The following is a 21115-nucleotide window of genomic DNA, read 5'->3' on the forward strand; positions in this document are numbered from 1 at the left end:
ACTAGACAAACAATATTAGTTGTAAATTATTTATTAAAACATCATCAAAACAAAAAGGCCAACACTAAGCTTACATCTCAATCTCGCATTGATTCCAATGTTATAGTGTAGGATCATTAATATAGTCATCTTCTCAATCCTTAATTCGAGAATCATTGCTCTCGATCCTAGTCCTAGGTGGGGATGACTGTTTTCCCTCAAAATCTAATATCTGGATTCAAGATATCATATCAATCTTCGACTGCTGGGAAAGAATTGGGGTGCGGCAGGAAGAAATGAAATTCTTTCTCCTCCTTGGTCGCTTATCTCGGTGTGCTCGTGATATTCGTCGAAGACCCACATATCGTAATGATCGTTAGTCCTTGCGGAGTCATTTCTTCTGGCGCTGTCTGATTCAAGTGACCTATAATATAGATTGTCCCGGGCCGGGATATCATTCAATATCCGTGCCCTTCTCCCCTTCCTTGTCTCGACTATTGAAAACTATTTCACCGCTAAACCATACAATGGTCATACTTTGCGTCAATGCTGCAAAACTTCAATCTTTGAGCATTCGAGAAGCCAGTTCCTTAGTATCTTTCTTTTCTTCTTACTTAGGAATGAGTGTGCGATTCCGGTCCGAGCATATGACGATCAACCCGATAATGAAGAAGTATGGAGTGTCATAAGCGTACAAATAAGTAAAAAAAATCAAGGAAGCGATTACGTTAACTGGCCCCTAGAAATAATTTCTAAATCTTTGTTCATTTTATATTGGACCTTTAAATCTTTATATTTCTAAATTAGATCCTAAATCATGTTTTAAAGAAGATCCTAATTCAAATTTATTAAATTGTCTTAAATAAGACCATCAGATCTATTAACTTGTTTTAAAAGACTTTTGATTTCAAACAAATATGATGGTTTAAGGTAGAGATGAGCGTGGATTGGACCATGCCTAACCCATGAATCAACTAGGTCGGTTTTGGGTCCTCGCCGATTCAGACCCGAGCTCGGACTGGCCTTTGTGGGCCGAGCTAAGGACTTTGTCCCGGATCTGAGACTAGACCCATCCTGGCCCATGACCAGCATGAGACCGACCCAGGTCAAACCTGGGCCACGACTGTTTGAGTTGTGGGTCAGCCCAACCACATTCTTTATTTTTGTTTAAATTTTTTTCTTTTCAATTTTTTTTTGCTAAATTAGTATGTATGGTATTAAAGAGGGACTTGAATTTTACATTTATACAAAATCTAAACCCTATAACTTTACAATTGGTGATACAATAATCTCAATGGACAAAAGGTACACATTAATTTTAGCATTTTTAATGGGATGATTGGATTGCTAGTCTAGGTTAACATGAATAACAAAAATAAATAGGGTTGGCTTGAGTTATTTTTGAACATATAATTGGATTAGGCTGGAATTTTCAGAGAAAAATAAAATTAACACCCTAAGCGGGCCGAGCTAGACTAGGTGGGACCGGGTCAAACATGAGCCAGGTTGGACATGTGCTTGCTTCTATTTCCACGAGTTTAGAGTCGAGCCTAGCCAGATACATGACTTGTGTAAATCATAGGCCGTGTTGGGCCTAACCAAGTATGGGTTGGGCCAGGTCTTAGCCTAAAGCGGGCTGGACGGGTTCGGGCACGCCACCCCCTAGTTTAAGATTTGAGTGCGTGAACACATAATTAATAAAGACTTGCTAATATGACAAAAACCCCAATTTGTAACTGAAATCCAAGTGTCTGTTCAGGTTATTGGGTCCCAGTATGTCCCTACTTATAAAGCCCGAATCCCTAGGGTCCACAGCCCGATACATTCTCTCTTTTTCCTCGTTCACTCCGTTGCTCTCACACTAAACAAGCGGCGGTCGACCAAAAATCCTAGTTGCCGTCGCGTCGACGGCCGATCGAGCGTCCGATCGCTCTATCGAGCAATGGCGTCCGTTTACATTCCGGTTCAAAACTCTGAAGAGGTGGTGAGGGTTGTCCTCGACCAATTGCCGAGGGACGCCGACGACATCCTCGACATCCTCAAAGCCGAGCAAGCTCCTCTTGATCTCTGGCTCACAATCGCTGTCAGTATCTCTCTTTTTCTCGTAGAATTGGCTTTCGATGATTGTGTGCTTTGAACTGTGTTCTCTAGTGATCAACTCTGTCATTTAGCTTACTCGGTATCCAGTTTAACTTTCGAAGTTTATGTCGGGTTAAAGTTCTTGATTAGGTCAGTAGCGATCACGTCTAAGATTTAGTTTCTGAGATCCTTGTTTAATAAAGGAGCCATTGCAGCTTTTGCTTCCACGCAAGCATTAATGCTTCATGATCCATCTATATATAGATTCTTTTTGTTTTTGTCGACATGAGATTTTGTACTTTAAATAAGGCTATTAAAACCCATTTCCTCTGATTAGCTAACATATTCATGTGCAATTACTTCCTTTCCATTATCTGTTTATCTCGCGAGTTTATGCATAATTCCGAGGATAGGATATCTCATTTCTCAAGGAGACACGAAACTATGATGCAATATGCCTGCTTAATTTGAGCATAAGAAGGATTTATGGGATATGCATAACTGAAGTTTGGAAATTCAAGGAAGAGTGTGCATGAAACTACCAGTATCTCCATTTTCTTGATAACTGGTTGAACAATGTTGTGTAATAATTAAATGATATCCTGAGAACCAATCATATAGTGTTACGTCTCTGGGAGTTTGGTGCACCGTGGTCAGCAAAGGGACATGTCCTCTGCTGACCCAGACACTCGGTTAATCAATGAAGATCAGACAGAGCGGCGACATTTGTTCTCAAGGCAGAACAACATTTGTTCTCAAGGCAGAACAGCTGGGCTGCGATCACTAGAGCTCGGCCAATCCTAACGGACGTGTGGTTTGTACGCCGTCATAATCAGTCAGGGCTTGGTGAGATTCTCTAGGTCACGTGCATGCCAGCTTGCTGCCATATCTTTTTCAGATCAAGGACTTGTCGATTATGAGGCAATTACCTCGGCCAATAAGAAGATGCTGACACATGAACTCCTCCTGTACGAACTCCCATAAATAGGAGATTTGTTGGCAACATTCCTCTAAGCTAATGTTACCTGATCTAGGGTTTAGTACCGCCTCTCTTTACTGTTTCATTAGTCCACAAAGAGTGATTCTCACTAGACCGCTGGAGGGACAACCAGAGAACCCATCTCCACCAGCTCAAACGGGTTGTTCCATTCAGTTAGTGGTTTGTCAAAGAAGGTGTTCACCCAGTCAGTGGTTTCGTCGAATGCCCTTTCCCATCATCCTCCACTGGTGAGGGTGACTCATCAAATTCTACTGTGTTTCAACAGAAGAACTATCGGTATCACTTAATCCATGATTCCATTAACAGATATCATGCAGGGTTAGAAGAATGACAATACGTCATACTTATATCTTATCTTTGGAGAATTTTTTGAAATAAACCGAATTTGATAAATATTTAGCAAAAAAGACCGTTTTGCTAAATATTTATCAAAATCGACCTCTTTTTGGCCAGCTCACCAAGGCTTACCAAAAAGAGGTCGATTTTGCAAAATATGGGTTTCAAAACACATAGGACTACTAGTCTCGTGTGTTTAGTGGTTGTTAATCGTAGTCTAAACAACACACACAAAACCCATGGGACCAGTAGTCTCGTGGGTTTTGTGCACAGTGGCAAATTCTTTGAGGCAAAAGCCAAATTATTCCATGATTAGTGCGATAAAGACTATATGCATAGCTTGGGTGGTAAATATACTGTTTGGAAACTATTGTTTCATTTGAGACAAAAGCTTGATTATTTTCCATCCAGTAGCCATTATTGCGAGAGCAAGCGAGAGCGGGGTTTTCGTTGGCGGGGAATAAAATTAAAGTGAGGTCACAAAAAAGAAAAAAATGACTGCTTCTTTAACTTCTTCCCTCTCCCTCACTTTTAATCAACACCGCCATTTCTGCACCCAGAATCACACCCACTCCTCCATCTCCACCCAACTCAATCTGCCACTGTGCACAAAACCCATGGACAACTAGTCCCGTGGGTTTTGTGTATGTTATTTAGGTGGCGATTAGCAACCAGTAAACGCACCGTACTAGTAGTCCCGTGTATTTTGAAACTCACATTTAGCAAAATCAATCTCTTTTTGGCAAGCCTTGGTGAACTGGCCAAAAAGAGGTCGATTTTGCTAAATATTTAGCAAAATGATTGTTTTTGCTAAATATATATCAAATTTGGTCTCTTTCAAAAAATTCTCCCTTATATTCCTTATCTTCTCAGAAAGCTTTCTAGTGTTATCGAAGTCCTCGTGGTAGGCGACAGACTAAAAGAATAGTTTGGACTACAGTTCTATTGCTTCCATATATGTCCAGTCACAATTCCAAAAAGTTAATGGCGATCGAGAAAAAAAATTATTGTGTATGTAAAAAATTTATTACCATGTGGGAACTAATTCGTTGTTGAGTTGTATGATCTTATACTTTGGTATGTCATAAATTCCTTGTTGACTTGTATGATCTTATGCTCCGGATCAATTGTGTACGTACTTCTTGAAGCTCATCTCACTTTAGCAACAAAGATTATCCTCTTCCTTCCATTACTTGTATGCTATCCTGATTTCTCCTCACATTTATGTTGCTTCTTTGGGTGAGACCATTAACTGTTTGACATTTATGGTTGAGCACCTTAAAATAGATACTTTTTCTATTCTATAATTTTGGACTTCCTGGAGTGTTTGACTTATTGTCTCTTAATGGCTTTTATTGGCTGGAGGTGCTTGAGTTAATATTTTCTGAGCTGTGTGCTCCTAATGCGGAAGAGTGAAAGAAATATATGGTGCAATGAACTGAACTGGGGTATTTTCAATCATGTTTCTTCATACTGATTGAGAAGTGAATTTTTTCTGGCAGAAAACAGCTGTAGAGATCCACCTGAAAAATTAATTGATCCTAGTTTCTAGAATGCTACTTTCTTGTATGGTTCCAATATATGCAGACCTTGGTACCTTTCTCTACAACTGCCAAGTCTGCCACTTCACCATCAATTCTATATTTGTGAATAATCTCCATTTGAAGCATTTGGACTAGCTCTTGACATAGTATATTTGGGAGGAAAAGTTTCATTCATTTTCTTGAGTGTTCTCTTTGACCAATTCCCTGAGAACCTCAGAACTTTGTTTCTGTATTTGAGTTCCCGCAAAAGTTTCTAAAAGACGTAGTCTCGGGATGAAGCAAATCATATATTCAATTGTAGGCTAAAAGCCTAAAACATTCAACCAAGACATTTATCCATGAACATAAAAAAAATAATTGACACCTCTTTCTTTTTGTCATTTTGATCAAGTATGGAAAAGTAATGCCTAATGAGCTCAAATAGTAGATTTGGCCAGCAAGAATAAATTGAATCTAACAATTTGCAAATTTTTGTATCTGTGTGTAGCTTGTCTTGTAAGACAACATGGCTGAGATTTCTCGAATCTTTAAACTCCAGCTAGTAATAAAATATTTGGTCAGAGAGAATAAGTTGAATTGATTTATGTACTTGGTATAATTTGTATCTTAAGGTCATCAAAGTGAAATTCTCTCAAATCTTTAAAGAATAGCAGGTACTACAACTTCCATTATGTATTAAATTTTTGTTTAACCTACTATCTTAATCCTTCTTTTTCACTAATTGAAACCATTTCAGGATTCTCCTACATCGAATTAGTGTGTAGCAACATTTTGTCAGTAGTGAAACAGTTATTTATGTAGTGAACAAATCACATTTCCCAAAGCTACAATACATTTATTCACTCATTTTTTATGGTTTCTTATATTTGTGTTTCAAGCATCCTTTGCTGCAGTATGGAGTTATTTTATGTAGTAAGCAATTTGAATTATTTACAACTTCACATGTGATCTTAATCTAGGTTTATGCATACAAGGAAAGAAAAAAGTGTAGAACATTTTTTGGGGACAGATCAGTGCTAATGGAAATAACTAAATGAAAGTTCCATCAATGAAGAAGAGTTTGGTACAAAATCTATGTAATTGTTGCATTTTTAAACTTGGTATCATATATCTGGATTGTCCACCCACATGAAAAGTATAATGTTTCTAGCTATTCCTGTGGAATGCCTATGATCCCAATGCTGAGGTCATTACTTTTTCTAAATTCAATTAGGTAGTATCCATTGCTGAGTACTAAGGTAATAAATTTCATTTTATTTACTATTAACTCTGCGACCAATTTTAGGATGCAGATACTGTTTATTGTGGTATTCACAAACTGTTACTTTCATCATTTTCTGTTGTTGGTACAGAGAGAATACTTTAAGCAAGGAAAATTTGAACAATTTCGGAAAATATTGGAGGAAGGTTCCAGCCCAGGTATGGTATTTAATTGATTGTTTCTTCCTTAAAGTTGGAGACGACAAGCATTTTAAGGAAATGATGATTGATGACAATCATTTTGTTACAACATGTTTCTATTAATTTCTATGACATCCATAATGCAAACCTTTCCCATCCGCATGTTTTTTGGATAAGAAAGCACGAGTCAAATTTGATAATCCTCCAGAGAAAAAATTGCCAAAGTTTTTTATTTCGAACATTGACCTTGAGTTCAACAATCTATCAGTCAGTCAGTCAGTTAACACTAATTTCCTTACTATGACCTCACTTCATAAGGAAAGTCATGGATAAATGTTGGTGCAAGCTGGGAGTATTTTCGTTAGCTTATAATTTTATTTCTATATATGTATATATCGTGACATTCTTGATGTTGCAGAAATCGATGAGTACTATGCTGATATAAAGTATGAGCGGATTGCTATCCTAAATGCATTAGGGGCATATCATACTTATCTGGGGAAGACTGAAACAAAACAACGAGAGAAGGATGAGCATTTTCAGTTAGCAATTCAATATTACAACAGATCATCAAGGATTGATGTTCATGAATCCTCGACATGGATCAGGAAAGGTGAGTGGTTTGTAAGAAAGTATTTATGGTAGTAGATTTTCCATCTAAATCAGGATTTGAAATATAATCACTTGATACATTCTTATGGTATGGCTGCTTAGTTGTTGGCTCCTGACAACATTGAAGATGTCAAGAATACTTTTCATACTGTCAAAGTTCGGTGGTTCTTCATTAGAAACTTTGTATTTCTATAGCATCATTGATGTAGGACATCTAGAATATTAGATTAGTTAGGATTTTTAGGATATGATTTTTAGATATTTAGATAGGATTGGATCAGTTATTTGGTTAGATTTATTATTTTGTTATTTTATTGGATTTGATTAAACTTATTAGTTAAAATTAAGAGTTATTTTATTGCTATAAAAAGGATTGTAATGTTTCATTTTATAGATGGAAAATTGAGGAATAAAATTTGAGTTTTGAGAGATGATTTTAGAGTGATTCCATAGGTTTGAGGCCATATATTTTTATTAGACATCCATGTGAAACCAGTTTTTTCTATTATTTTCAGAGGTTAGATGCTGTGAATGAGATGCTGTGAATGAGTTCAGTCAAGCCTATTTATATTTTCCCCCCTCCAACAACCTACTGTTCACCTGACACTATTCAAGAGTTACTGTTTGCCCGGTACTGTTTATCACCATTTCACATCAATCATGACTAGTATGTGTCTGCGTTTAATTCATTCGAGTCTCAATATTTCTGCATTTCTTTGATATAATAAAAGAAGTACAATAAGTGTATTCATAGGTGTAACTCTATAAGTGAAGGATATAGTAAGGATGTTTCATGCATAGTTCTGATTAATTTGGGTGAGGAGCATATGAGCTTTATTTGAGGTCATTTTGTATAATGAAGAGGGTCTGTTGCTCTTAACAGTATCTGACTGTTCTGGATGCTGTGGATGGTAATCCTGACTACTCTAAGAAATACGCATAGCTTCGGAAGCAGTTTCTCTCATTGAGTTTTAGGTACCTGTTAGTTTTCAGAATTTTAAGACTGGGATTTCCAAATTCTATTGGCACCAAGAAAGGACAATCCAGTTAATCTGTGCAGTTGTTCCAACGGTTTCAGCAATTTAAACCTTAATTTCTCTTCTATCTTCAACTTGATGTATTGTTGAAACAAGCACCGCCATCATTACAATAAATAGAATGACAAGGTAATCCGTAGGCATGGATTCTGATCTTATTCCTTCTCTTGCATTCCGGTGTAAAACATCTATTACATGCATGGAACTCACTTGATATGAAGATCATGTGTAAAATGCACAACATCTCACTGTCCAATCAGGATCAGCTTTCTCATGTTTGTTTTGTACATGGTAATATTTATGAGGCTTTTATAATCCACTGTGATATAGTAACGGAATAATAGTTAGTTGATAAGTTGCATCTACTAATCTATCAACTTTATCTATGTATGCAGGTCAGCTTTTCATGGCCAAAGGTGATATCCAGCAAGCTTCTTGTTTCTTTAAAATAGTATTGGATGAAGATCCTAATAATGTTCCTGCTCTTCTTGGACAAGTATGGTCATTCTTTTCAGTCCTAGTATTGGGCTGCATTCTAGTAATCAGTTCAAATAATTTCAATAAGCATGTTTTGCCTCATTTTGTGTATGGTTGGTCAAGTGCCATTTGAATTAATATTGTGTATTCGGAGGCGATATTTGAATTTTGTTTCTGTTTTTTTTAATTTCTACCTATGCTAAGCAAAAAAATTTATAGCTATGAACATATGAATATCTGAATTTTGAACTTTTCATTTTTCTCAGATGCACCTTTGAGTTATACAATGCGGAATTGAAGACTCAAGAGATATAACTGGCTTCTGTTATGGATATTTGCAGTTCTTCTTACTGTTCTTTTGAAATGTCGAGCATGTTAAGTTTGTCTGCATAATTTTAATAGATAAAAATGTATAGGATACTTCAAAATTTAGGCATGTTTACGTGTCCAATACTCAGGCTATGACACTCCCACATACTTTGATCATTCACGACTCTCTCGCTACCTTGGCACTTTTTTTATTCGAGATACTCACTCCTTTTACTCGACTCCCCATTCTTGAGTATTTACTTGTTTACATATTTTCATGAAACATATACATAATATAGCTGTATCCTGAATCCAAAGTTTGGAAGTTTCTCATATCGGACAATTGGCACCCGTGCCTTATGAGGACAATATATGTGCATCCTGAATCTAGACAATGTAGCTGTACCCTTGAAAGGAGAATGATCAAAGATAAACTTGGAAAGTACATCATTAACATTTTATTCACTCAGATTGTCGCAAAATATTGTCATATTACCTTATTTAAGCCTTTCCCTAAGGGAAAAAATTAAAATGAATGAAACTATCTACTATCTACTATCTAAGGGGAAAAAAATTTAAAATGAATGAAAGTATCTACTATCTAAGGTATCCTTTTAGATGCCAACTGTGGAAGAAAAGGAATACAAACAAAAAGTAGTGTGATGGATCCTCACTACTGTCTTGTCTGTTTAATATGTATGCACATAGCCTTTCTCATGCATGTCTGAATTCCAATTTATCTCAAGAAATTTTAATTAATTTTGTTCGTACCTGCCAGTTGCACCACCCTCACATAAAGTCAAGGTGTCTGTGTGTTTGCCTTTGGTCCATCCAGACTACTAATCTCCATTATTGATTGGTTACAGTCCTAAAATTCCCTTAAAGGATCCCCGAAATCTTAACTTCAACTGAAGTACAAATGACCAATTTACTTAATGTATTAATATATGAGTTCAATGCAGCCCAGAAATAACTGATTCAGTTCGCTATTCAGATAATTCAGGATCCTCCTGATCAGCAACACCCTTGAGGTTCAATGGAGTTTTGCTTCCGTTACTCTGTGTGCTGTCAGCCTTTGTGGATAATCTGAATGCTTGCATGTTGGAAGTACTAAACTTCTAAGTTTGCTTGTTATATATGCCGTTAGCTCATAACCTATTCGTCTAAGCTTTTGGGAGGTAAAGTGGTTATTTAATATGCATATGCACGCGTCCGGTGGATGCTTTATGTGACTTAACAGTTTAAACTCATATACTTGGCCCTTGGGTTGGATGATCCACACTGTTGTTAATGAGCATGAGCAGGAGGTGGAGATCATCTTGTAGAAGTTGCTTGATTTCGCCTTATGCGATCAGTGACAAAAGCATTATGAGTTAAACCTTTTTATCTGTGCTCTTCTGTATTTTCTCTTTAGATGTCTTCATCTACTCCATACCATAAACAGTGATGACCAGGCGAGGGCATTGAAGGAACCTGTCTCACTTACCCTCCTCCGCTTTAGTTCCTACATGGAAATTGTTTTCTATTTCCCTTTTAGGTTTATCTGCTTCTTTTATGTCGAATCACAAATTTTCTTTCTTGAGCTTTTGTTAGTCAAGTTAATTTTGGTGGGTTACCCCTTGGATACATGAGTCTCAATTATTAGGCTAATTAGGGGTGGGCGTGGACCGGGCCGGTTCAGGTTTATGACCCGACTGGCCAGGTTCAAGGCTGAGTCGAGCCTAACCCGGGCGTGGCCAGGTCAGAGTAGACCGGGCTTATTTCTCTAATCCCAGGTCTGGGACTAAACACAGTCTGGCCTACGACCTACCTAGGTGCAGGCCGGGTCTGACCCGACCCACAGCCCATGGATTTTTCGTCTAACTTTTTTTTCCTATTTTTTTACCTTTTTGATTATGTTAAACTTGTATTTACAATTATAAAATTATTTCTAAATTATTTTTTAATAATTTAAACTTATATTAAATTATTTTTAAACTTGAATTAAATTTTTTAATCATTCCAAATAGGCAACAGTGAGCTTAAAGATCACTACTTTGTTTTTAATGGGCCAAAATGCCCACGAGCCAAAGACGTGTGACATTTTAGATTTGTTGGCAGCTAGCTGTAGACCAAAAGGGCTAAAGGAACAACTAGAATAAGCAAAAAATATATTATGGGCCGGGGCAGGTCAGCGTGGGCCGGGCCAGCATGGGCGGGGCCAACATGGGCAAGCATGAGCCAGGTTTACTTCTCTGACTCTGGGTCTGGGGCTAGACCCATCCTAGCCCGTGACCAGCGTGTGTCATGATCGTGTCGGGTCCCCCATCCCACTACGAGGCTAGGGTTGGGTGTGACGCATGGCGGGCTGGGCCGGAGATCATCTTGTAGAAGTAGCTTGATTTCTCCTTATGCGATCAGTGGCAGAAACATAATGAGTTAATCCTTTTTATCTCTGCTCTTCCGTAATTTATACCTCCTATTCTTTTCTTTCCCTTCTCTTTAGATGTCTTCATCTACTCCATACCATAAACAGTGATGACGAGGGCAAGGGCATTGAAGGAACCTGTCTCACTTACCCTCCTCTTTAGTCCATACATGGAAACCGTTTTCTATTTCCCTTTGGGTATATCTGCTCCTTTTATGTCGAATCACAATTTTTCTTTCTTGAGCTTTTGTTAGTTAAGTTAATTTTGGTAGGTTACCCCTTGGATACACGAGTCTCAATTACTGGGCTAATATAGTAGAATATCCTACCCATTAATTGGCTTTCCGAGATTCATGGCAAGCCTTTCAGACCAAGCTTCCTTATCAAAAGTTCTTAACCAATTTTGAAGGACATCAGGCTTTCAATGAGTCGTGAAATTCTTCAACTTTTCATGGAATTGTGTAATCCTCAGAAGACCTGTTTTGATGGGGAAAGTTTAGACGATATGATAAATTTTCGTGTTTTTCTTTTTTCCTGTTATTCTAGTGAGGAACATCACTTAGCTATTTACATCATGCAGAAGCACGTTTATAGTTTCACGTTATTCCTATTAGCTTCTATCTGACGGGTCTGGCTGATGTAGCTATACATGTTATATCTACGTTATATAGAAGATGCACACACACACACATGAAGTCTTGAATCTCAGCATTTGTTCTTCTTGTATCAATGATGAAGCAATATATTGGAAATTTGATTTCTTTAATTTAATTTCTAATTTCCTATTCAGGCTTGCGTTGAGTTTAACCTGGGAGAGAATGAAGAGCAGCCCAATAAAGCACTAGTTTCATATAGCAACTCTTTGAAGTTATTTAGGGTTTGTTTCTTCTTATGTCTCCTGACTTTCTCTCTCTATTAAATTACAAAAATATTAAGTTTATAATTTCTTGTTTGGTATTAAACACTCAATTAACTTCTTTATGAAATTTGAATAGAGGGCATTGCAAGTGCATCCTAACTGTCCTGGAGCTGTGAGACTTGGTATAGGTCTATGTTGCTATAGACTGGGGCCGACTGAAAAAGCTCAACAAACCTTCCGTCGAGTTCTTCAAGTAAGTTGGTAATTCATCCTCCTATATATACATATACTTGATAGACCTTAATGCTTTTCTGATTCTTTTTTTCTATGATCACATTATGTAGTTAGATCCCGAAAATGTTGAAGCTCTAGTTGCACTTGGAATTACAGATTTGCAAACAGATGAAGGTGATATGATAGTGCAATGTAAATTAATGAATGAATTGTTATCTTCCTGCTTTTGTGTTTTCCTGACAATTTGGCTCCTTAACGCGTGATTATATTTACATTAATTTTTTGCAGCTATTGGAATTCAGAAGGGAATGGAAAAGTTGCAAAGGGCTTTCGAAATATACCCTTATTGTTCAATGGCACTAAATCATCTGGCAAACCACTTTTTCTTTACTGGGCAGCATTTTTTGGTCGAACAATTAACTGAATCTGCTCTTGCTACGAGCAATCATGCCTTGACAAGATCACATTCTTATTACAATTTGGGAAGATCTTACCATAGTAAGGTGACTTCATGCTTTTGAATCTTGGGGATTTTTTGCTTGGGGACTTTATGCTTTTTTTTGAAATAATCTTGGGGACTTCATGCTTTTGAAAATTAGATCTTGATTATGCATCCTTAGAAATATTTCTTTAACGTCTTGTATTATTTATCTGTTTTATAACAACTTTTTTGCAACCATAGGGTGATTTTGAGAAAGCTGGCTGTTACTATATGGCATCTGTCAAAGAAATCAACAGGAAACAGGACTTTGTGTTGCCGTATTATGGTATGTGTCCTTATACTTTCCCTCTCATCTGTTCATGCATTTATATGAACAATATTTATCTTATAATGTGTATTACCCTCCATAGTTATTGAAGGCTAAGATTGTTTGCTACTAAGATTGTTGGAAAGTAATGGTAACTATCTTCCCACTGTAGTAACTACCAATCACAGACCCACATCTACCACAAAATCACCTATATATAGCCCTCCTAGCCTTAAGTTGAGATCATCCCAGTGTTTTACTATTTCCGCACTACTATTTGCTATGATCCCGCTCTATCTGGCCCCGGGTTTGTCCAAATAAGTTGTACTAGAGTTTGAGTTAGGGTGCGTGTATCTGCTTATCGTAGACTTTATAGCTGCCACCAAAGGTAGATCCTTCACATCAGAAAATAAGCTAGACTATCAGTTACCCTTTAAAGGCACTAGGCACTAGGCACTATTCACGAGTACGGTATTATTCACAAGTATGGTTACCATTCACAAGTACGGTTATTGTTCATAAGTACGGTTACTGTTCACATAAAATAGTAAAAGTTATCGTTCGTGGTAGAAGCAATGGCGGCGAAGTTCGAGATTGAGAAATTTAACATAAGTAATTTCTCACTATGAAAGTTGAAGATAAAGACTATCTTGAGAAAAGATTATTATTTAGCGGCTATCGGTGCAAGGCTGGAAGATATCACAGATGATAGGAACGAGATGGACGGAAATGCTATTGTTAATCTCCATCTGGCATTAGCAGATGGGGTACTGTCAAGCATAGAGGAGAAAAAAAGTAAATAATATCTAGGATACTCTAACAAAACTATATGAGACCAAATCCTTGCATAACAAAATCTTCTTAAAATAAGACTTTACACTCTGAGGATAATGAAATCTATATCGATGACCGACCACATCAACACCCTAAACACACTATTTTTCTAACTCACAATGTTGGGGCATACAGTCGGTGTGAATGAACGTGCAGAGCTTCTACTTTAAAGTCTACCTGATTCGTATGATCAGCGCATCATCAAACTAACAAACAATGTCCTTACAGATTATCTAGTCTTCAACAACATTGCAACAGCTGTTCTAGAGGAAGAAAATCGGCGCAAGAATAAAGAAGATAGGTAGGCAAGTTCGCAATAAGCGGAGGCCTTATCGGTGACGAGAGGAAGATCAAAGGAATATGGCTCCAGTAGGATTTACACCCATAGTAGGTCAAAATCAAGAAGAAAGAAGAATATATAATGCTAAACTGTGACAAAAGGGGGCATGTGAAATCAGAGTATTGGCACAATAAAAAGAATGGTGATAAAAAATCTTCAGAGCCATCAACATCTCAAGGATCCGTCATAAGCAATCAGACGATGATGAAATTTTATACAGTGGAGCAACTACTATTGATGAAGACAGAAAGAGGTTTACTGATGTCTGACTTCTAGATTCAGCAACCTCCTGGCACATGACCTCTCGAAGAGAATTGTTTTACAAATATGAACCTATCTCAGGGGGTTCTATATTTATGGGCAATGATCATGTATTAAAAATTTCTGGTGTTGGCATTATCAAAATTAAAATGTTTAATGATATAATATACACCATTCAAGATGTACGACATGTGAAAGGCTTAAAGAAAAATCTATTGTCTTTAAGATAATTGGATGAGCTTGGATGCAAGATCCATATAGAAAATGAGATAATAAAAATTGTTAGTGAGGCGCTTATTGTGATAAAGGAAGAAAAGATAGCTATAAATCTATATATGCTCAAGGGAGAAACCTTGTAGGAAGCTGATTCATGTATGACATTAATTAACCGTAAAGAAGAACAAACTATAATGTGTCACCATAAACTAGGCCACATGTCAGAACGATGCTTGAAGATTCTCTCCGATCAGAAGCTACTTCATGAGCTCAAATCAGGAGCTTTTCCCTTCTGCGAGCATTGTATTACAAGTAAGCAGCATCGGTTGAAGTTTAACACATCGAGTTCTAGAAGCAATGCTATTCTGGAATTGGTTTATTCTGATGTATGACAAACACCAATTACATCCAAGGGAGGAGCAAAGTACTTCGTGTCAATTATTCTAGAAGATGTTGGGTGTACCCTATCAAGAACAAGGCTGATGTGTTTTTTTGATGTTAATAATCAAACAGGTTATTATAACAGGTGTTGATGTCCGAGATCACACAGTCGATGAGAGCTATCCGCTGACGACGAAGAGTGAGAGGATGAGAGATGGGGTCGACTCCTCCGACTTTATGTCCGATCATTGGATTAAAATTCCTGATTCTTCTGCATAAATAAGAAGAACGAACCTTTAAGAGGGCGGGGTTTGTTTCCCTAGTGGTACCTTCGACGGTCAAGTCAGCTGGTGAGCTTGAGTGGGGTTTGAGGGAGAGTCTTGGGACCATTGAGGTCCTCATAAAGGAGTACTCTTTTAGAGTTATTAGTAAAAAGAAAATAGATCAAGAGGGAGAAATGATCCCCCGAATTTAATGAAGGTCAAGGTCTAACCTCTTAGTCGAGTCAAGATTAAAAGAAAGAAAAACCTCTCTTTCCTTACCCTCCTTCCTCCATTTTATAGTCCTTCGCCCTTGGATTCTAACCCTTGGCTTTGACTATGTACAGGAGGGCGGTGGTGGGGTGAGCAGATATGCTGCTAAGTCATTCTCTACTTTACAAATGTCAGCTGGCGACTGGAGGGGAAGTCATTTGAGCACAGGAGAGGATGTCTCTAACATATCCTAGATTTGACAGATGAGGTATTGGCGGAAGATAGGCTGGTTGCTTAGTCACTCTTTGCTTTACATATGCCGGCTGACGAATGGAAGGGAAGTCATTCGAGCACAGGAGAAGATATCTTAGTGATATCTGGGAAGTAACTTATGAGCAGAGTAAGCTGTTTATACCTGAGATTTGTTAGAGTTGAGATCTTAATGGGATTGATCAATACTGTAGTGTCGATTGATGTATATTTGAAGAGAGCTGAGTTGGATTTTATCCCCTCAGGAGAGACGGGTTGGCTTTCAAGTCGTTCCTATGATTTGCCGACCAAATAGTCGAATGAGCTTCTGGTCGAGGAGATAGCCGAGTAGATAGTCGAGCCGATTATTGAGGAGTCGTCTCGATTTATGAGGGATCGACTAATCCCGCACTTCGCGTCGGTAAAGATGACTCGTTTGCTTGGCGGGTCAATAGACTCGTTCTTGGCTGGGCTTTGAGCCGCTAAGCTGGTTTGGGCCATAGCTTTTTTGGACCTATGAAGACATAGTTTCTCGATATTTTTATCTTTAGATGGTGAATTACCATAACAGATGACTCTTTTTACTCGGAGTTGACTTTAGTCGGGTTCGAGTGAAACAGATAAAAGCTTTCGATCAGTATAAACTCGCTCAAGACGTTGAGGGTTTTTAGCCAGTTGATCGTGGCTGAAGACATGGTGTAGGATTTTCTGTCCAACCATCAATGTTACATTAAACGCTGGGCTCTTCTAGGCGTCGGACTTGGCGCTTCTAGGCGTCGGACTAGTCGCCTAGGCGGGGGCGCCTAACTGCCTAAGCGGTTTTTGGACGTTTTTTTTTCTTTATTTAAGTGGTGGTTGATGAGGTTTTGCTGAAGGTCGGAGGAGATAGTGGAGATGTTCATATTTGGAGGTTAATAGAGTTTGGAGGACGTGTAGGCTACGACACATAAAATCACAATCAAGGCCTACATGATGCAATCTATGTAAGCAAACAATGCTTCTCTAAACGCTCGTAAAATCTAGGTGGGCAGCCTAAATACAGCCTACACGCTAGGCGCTAGTTAGGCGGCCTAGGTACCGCCTAGGTCTAAGCGTACGCCTAAGCGGACTAGGCGGAGGTTTTTTAAAACAGTGCCAACCATCATTTCCTATGAACCGATATCTTGAACCGCTTTTTTAAAAGAGACGAAGCATTGTGGACAGAACGAGTGGTGCTTCATTGCTAATTTATTGGTGTGTAATAATGTGCAGGAGCGGCGGTTGGTATTTCGAGCAATCTGTTTCAGATTCTCAAAATAGATCTTTCTTGGTCGCTTCAAGATTGTGCCTCTTGAGTTCTTCTACATGCTTCTCTTGGAGGCTTATAAATATCCTAAGGTCTGAGATAATTTTCTCACAGATCTTTCATCTTCAAAAATCGTTGAACTTTGTAAAGAAGGAAATTTTCCATGACTTCTCCAGCTCCCGCTTCTAGCCATCGCGAAGAAAAGATTTCCGTACTTTGGCGACTACGTTCATGGGTCCTTAGGGATCAGTTGAAATGGACGTGCGAGAGGTTCGATATTCCTCGAGGCATAACGCTTGAGGAGTCCAAGCTGACAGAGCTCGTATATAATCATGGCTAGGGGCGAGTGCCATTGTACTTGGTACATCTGGAGCAGGGTCTGCGACTGCCTCTTTATTCCTTGGTCAGGGGAGTACATGTAGCTCTAGGGGTTTCCCCAATGTAGTTTTATCCGAATGCAGTAAAAGGGCTTTGGTGGCCTTCGTGATCGTCTGCTATCGAGTTGGAGTACGGCCCAGCATGAAAGTGCTGGGTTATTTGTTGAGTGTGGGATCGACTGAAGGGGACCCGCACTATTTTTATCATATTGATGATAATTTCAAGCTCTCCCTGGATCTTCCTTAATTGGAGGAGGATTGGAGGGAGCATTTTGTGTGGGCTTATGGAGCTGATGACATCTTTGCCTGCTCGACCTAACCGAAGGCAAATCTGGAGGCTCTAAGGCTAGTTGCCCTTAGCAGTCTGGAGAAGGAGGCCCGGAGAAGATCCGTTCTTATGCTAGGCCTTTGGACGTGAAGGACTTAGTGATGACATGTCCATGATCTTGTCTTCCACTGGCTTCGCGGTTAGGGTGAGCTCTCCTATTCCTCCGTCAGTGGAGGTATGTAATAGGAGGCTTGGGGCCGAGAGGGAAGGCTCGGCTGGGGAGTCTCGGAAGAGATCGAGGGGAGGAGGCTTGGGGCCGAGAGGGAAGGCTCGGCTGGGGAGTCTCGGAAGAGATCGAGGGGGCCCTCGATGTGGAGGGGGATTCTGACAGAAGGCTCCTCGTGATCGAGGTTGTTCCCTCTCCTGGTGGGACGAGGGGTAGGAGAAATATCCCAATTGTTCCAATTCCAATAAAAAATATGTGAAAATATCTAAGGCAAATTAAAAAAGTCTGGAAAAGACACATCCTTTCATCTCTAATCATTGTCAAAAAGAAAACTCGAGCTACCCCTCTCCTAATCTTGCATGGATAGCCTGCAAAATTAAAAAAATCACATAATTAAGAAATATCAACTAAGAAAATAGTATCTTATTAAGTAAAAAAGTATTTTCTCTAGTGTAAGTACTCAATCATAAAAGTATATAAGAGTTTTTACAAAAAAATAATTACCTAGTCCTGCATATGTTCTCGAGTTTGAGAAGTCAATGAAGATTGTTGCCTAAAAAAAGTTCATATATAGCTTTCACTTGTGACTCTTAAGTCAGACATCTTTTGTTGTTATTGATGTTGTTGTTGCTCCTGCTCATCTAAGCGTTGTTGAAGCATCTGGCTCTTTCTCTTTTCATCTATAACCAGTGTTTCCAGATAAGATCGATTAGGGAGCGGTCTTCTCAAAATTTTCAAAGTAGTCCCGTCACCAAATACAGTGATGTGATCATGTGATTGCTTCCCCCAAATTTTCTTAATTATCTCAATGTTTGAAAGTGAAGGGTTTGCTTGTTTGACTTGAACGATTTCATCCTATAAAAATTAAACTTCATATGCTTAGAGTTCACATTGACACTTAGAAGATCAAACCCTCATGAGCATAAAGAAGAGGGGTGAAAGTCATTCCCATATATTTCACTATATAGAAGTCTTGATATCCCATGACATTATTAGTACAACAAAAGGGATATCAACCTTTGGATTGATACACAAATCACCAGGTACAACGATCTACGTCTTGATATCCCTTTATTGTACATTTGATGCCATGGATTGGACCCACTAAATACTTTTTTATAAGAAAGGATGAGCTAAAGGATTGAGAACTTACCTCATTCGTAGTTATATTTGTGAGGCAGAGATGAACTTGGTATCCGAAGAAGACGACCAATAGCAAGGAGATGATGAATAGAAACACATATGAAGTAGTTGAGTGTTGTGTGAACTCAGCAACCACTGCAAAAGTTACATGTTCTGTTTTATCTATTAGAATGGAAATAATATGTTCATGTTTTCAGAAGATGATATTCTTTCATTACCTGTACAACATGTGGAAATAAACCAGAAAATGACTTTTCAATGCCATAATAAACTACGAAAAGAAAACAACGTGAAATGATGAGGTTATTGACCAAGAATGAATAAAAACGACAACAACATCCATGAGAATGTCGAGTAGTTCAATAAGATACCCGTTAATATGTAAATAATGTTTCGCTCTTTCAACTGACTAGCAAGAATCAAGCCAAGGACAATTGCTCCATACAAACAGATCAAAAGTGTCTGCCATGATAAAAAGAAATAGAAACAAAGCATCTTGAGGAGAGACGTCATCATGCAAAGGTCGCAAAAGGGCATAATTTCAAAGACTGCTTCAAAAAATTAGAGGAATTTCTTCCGTATGTTAAGGGGAAGAACTTGTGTGAATTTAGAAGGCATTTGAATTATGACAAGGAGGTCACAAGTTGCAAGCATGCCTAAAACAAAAAATAATGAGAGAAATAACATTAGCAACTATTCAACATCAACTCTCAAGTCATAAATGATAGGATAACCCTATTAAATTCCAATAAATTCAGAACGAAAATAGTAGCCATTTTCTAACGCTTGTGTTATCATTAAAAATATTCGTGTGTTTGCTTCTATAAAACAAAGCCCAGAATATTGAGAATCTACTAAACACCTTTCTCTTTGACTCAGTGCTCAGTTTGTACAAAGCAGCTGTTTGTTCACAGGAATTTGCTGATATCTTCTTGGCTATTACTAGCAAAGCTAGACTATTTGAATCAAACTTCTGAATAAAGCAATTTAGAGCAAGATTCTCCTCAATTAATCCTATAAAAAATAACTATCATGATAAATAACAGTGGTAATAAATTTTACTGTGAAATGCATCTATACTCACCAAAGTAGAAAAGCCATAAAGTATAGGATGTTTATCTCTCCTATGCAATTACTCTGCAATTAGAAGTAACAATAATCATCTTAACATCTTAATGGACTTGACAAATAGAAGTGAGAATCAAACACTAATTTATATGAATCGACTTATGCAGTGAAAATCTACCATCCAGCCATAATGGTGGTCAAATTGGGCAATGCATAAATCACAAATTCCGCAATGCTTAGACCTAGCGGGTTTGCATTCATATGCCACTTCTATCAGATCAAAAGACTGAAAAAAAGATGTAATAAGAACCATTGGACTAATAAAGTAACACGAATTTTGGAATTTTGCAAGTTCGACATTCCTTTTCCACATATATGATCTTATCATAAGGATAAGTAGATAGGTAATTTGATATATTTTCAGAATTCACGGTTCCTGGATCAGTGAAGCTAGTCAAGAGAAAGAGTATAATTCATACACCGATTGCTAGTATGCTCAAGTATCTACAACATGATATTGAATTAAAATTAAGTTAAATATAATTAGTTAAATATGGCTACAAGAAATTGTAAAGTCAAACTGTCTTTTATTTTACCTGTGCGATCGAACTTGTGGGGGATCTTGCCGCAGAATCGATTCGAATTGATATGAAACAACGCGAGATCGGACATGAGGCCGAGCTCCTCGGGGAGATAACCGGAGATGTCAGCGTGCTTGAGGTCGATTCCGGCGACGACGGTGACGTTAGGGTTTGACGGCGACGGGGCGTAGAAGATGCCTCTGTAGAGGCAGACTTGAGGCCTGACCCAGGACGCCGTCATGTTTGACGGATCGGAGACGATGGCTAGTTTCCAAGCCTGGAGAACAATGTAGGCTATGCGGAGGTTAGGGTTTGGGAACATGAAGGTGGGGTCCATGGAGACGGACTCGTCGCGGTCGCCGAACTCGTCGACGTGGTAAAGGAGCTGGC

The 21115-nt window shown here is 38.3% G+C and overlaps 1 protein-coding gene and 1 pseudogene across 3 annotated transcripts in view; one reads left to right on the forward strand and one right to left on the reverse strand.

The window, feature by feature from the left end:
• LOC109837090 (protein CTR9 homolog) overlaps positions 1816-21115 on the forward strand; it is a 72510-nt gene continuing 53210 nt past the window's right edge. For all 3 annotated transcript variants that reach the window (XM_020405174.1, XM_020405175.1, XM_020405177.1), the window contains exons 1-9: positions 1816-2062; positions 6291-6357; positions 6758-6952; positions 8384-8484; positions 11972-12058; positions 12177-12293; positions 12385-12448; positions 12563-12777; positions 12957-13041. In XM_020405174.1, the coding sequence (XP_020260763.1) occupies positions 1922-2062; positions 6291-6357; positions 6758-6952; positions 8384-8484; positions 11972-12058; positions 12177-12293; positions 12385-12448; positions 12563-12777; positions 12957-13041 (1072 nt within the window). In that variant the 5' untranslated portion in view covers positions 1816-1921. The remainder of the gene's footprint in view (positions 2063-6290; positions 6358-6757; positions 6953-8383; positions 8485-11971; positions 12059-12176; positions 12294-12384; positions 12449-12562; positions 12778-12956; positions 13042-21115) is intronic.
• On the reverse strand, positions 18272-21062 carry LOC109839681 (annotated as a pseudogene).

The sequence above is a fragment of the Asparagus officinalis genome, chromosome 4 (genome assembly GCF_001876935.1).
Source record: "Asparagus officinalis chromosome 4, Aspof.V1, whole genome shotgun sequence".
Taxonomy (NCBI): Eukaryota; Viridiplantae; Streptophyta; class Magnoliopsida; order Asparagales; family Asparagaceae; genus Asparagus; species Asparagus officinalis.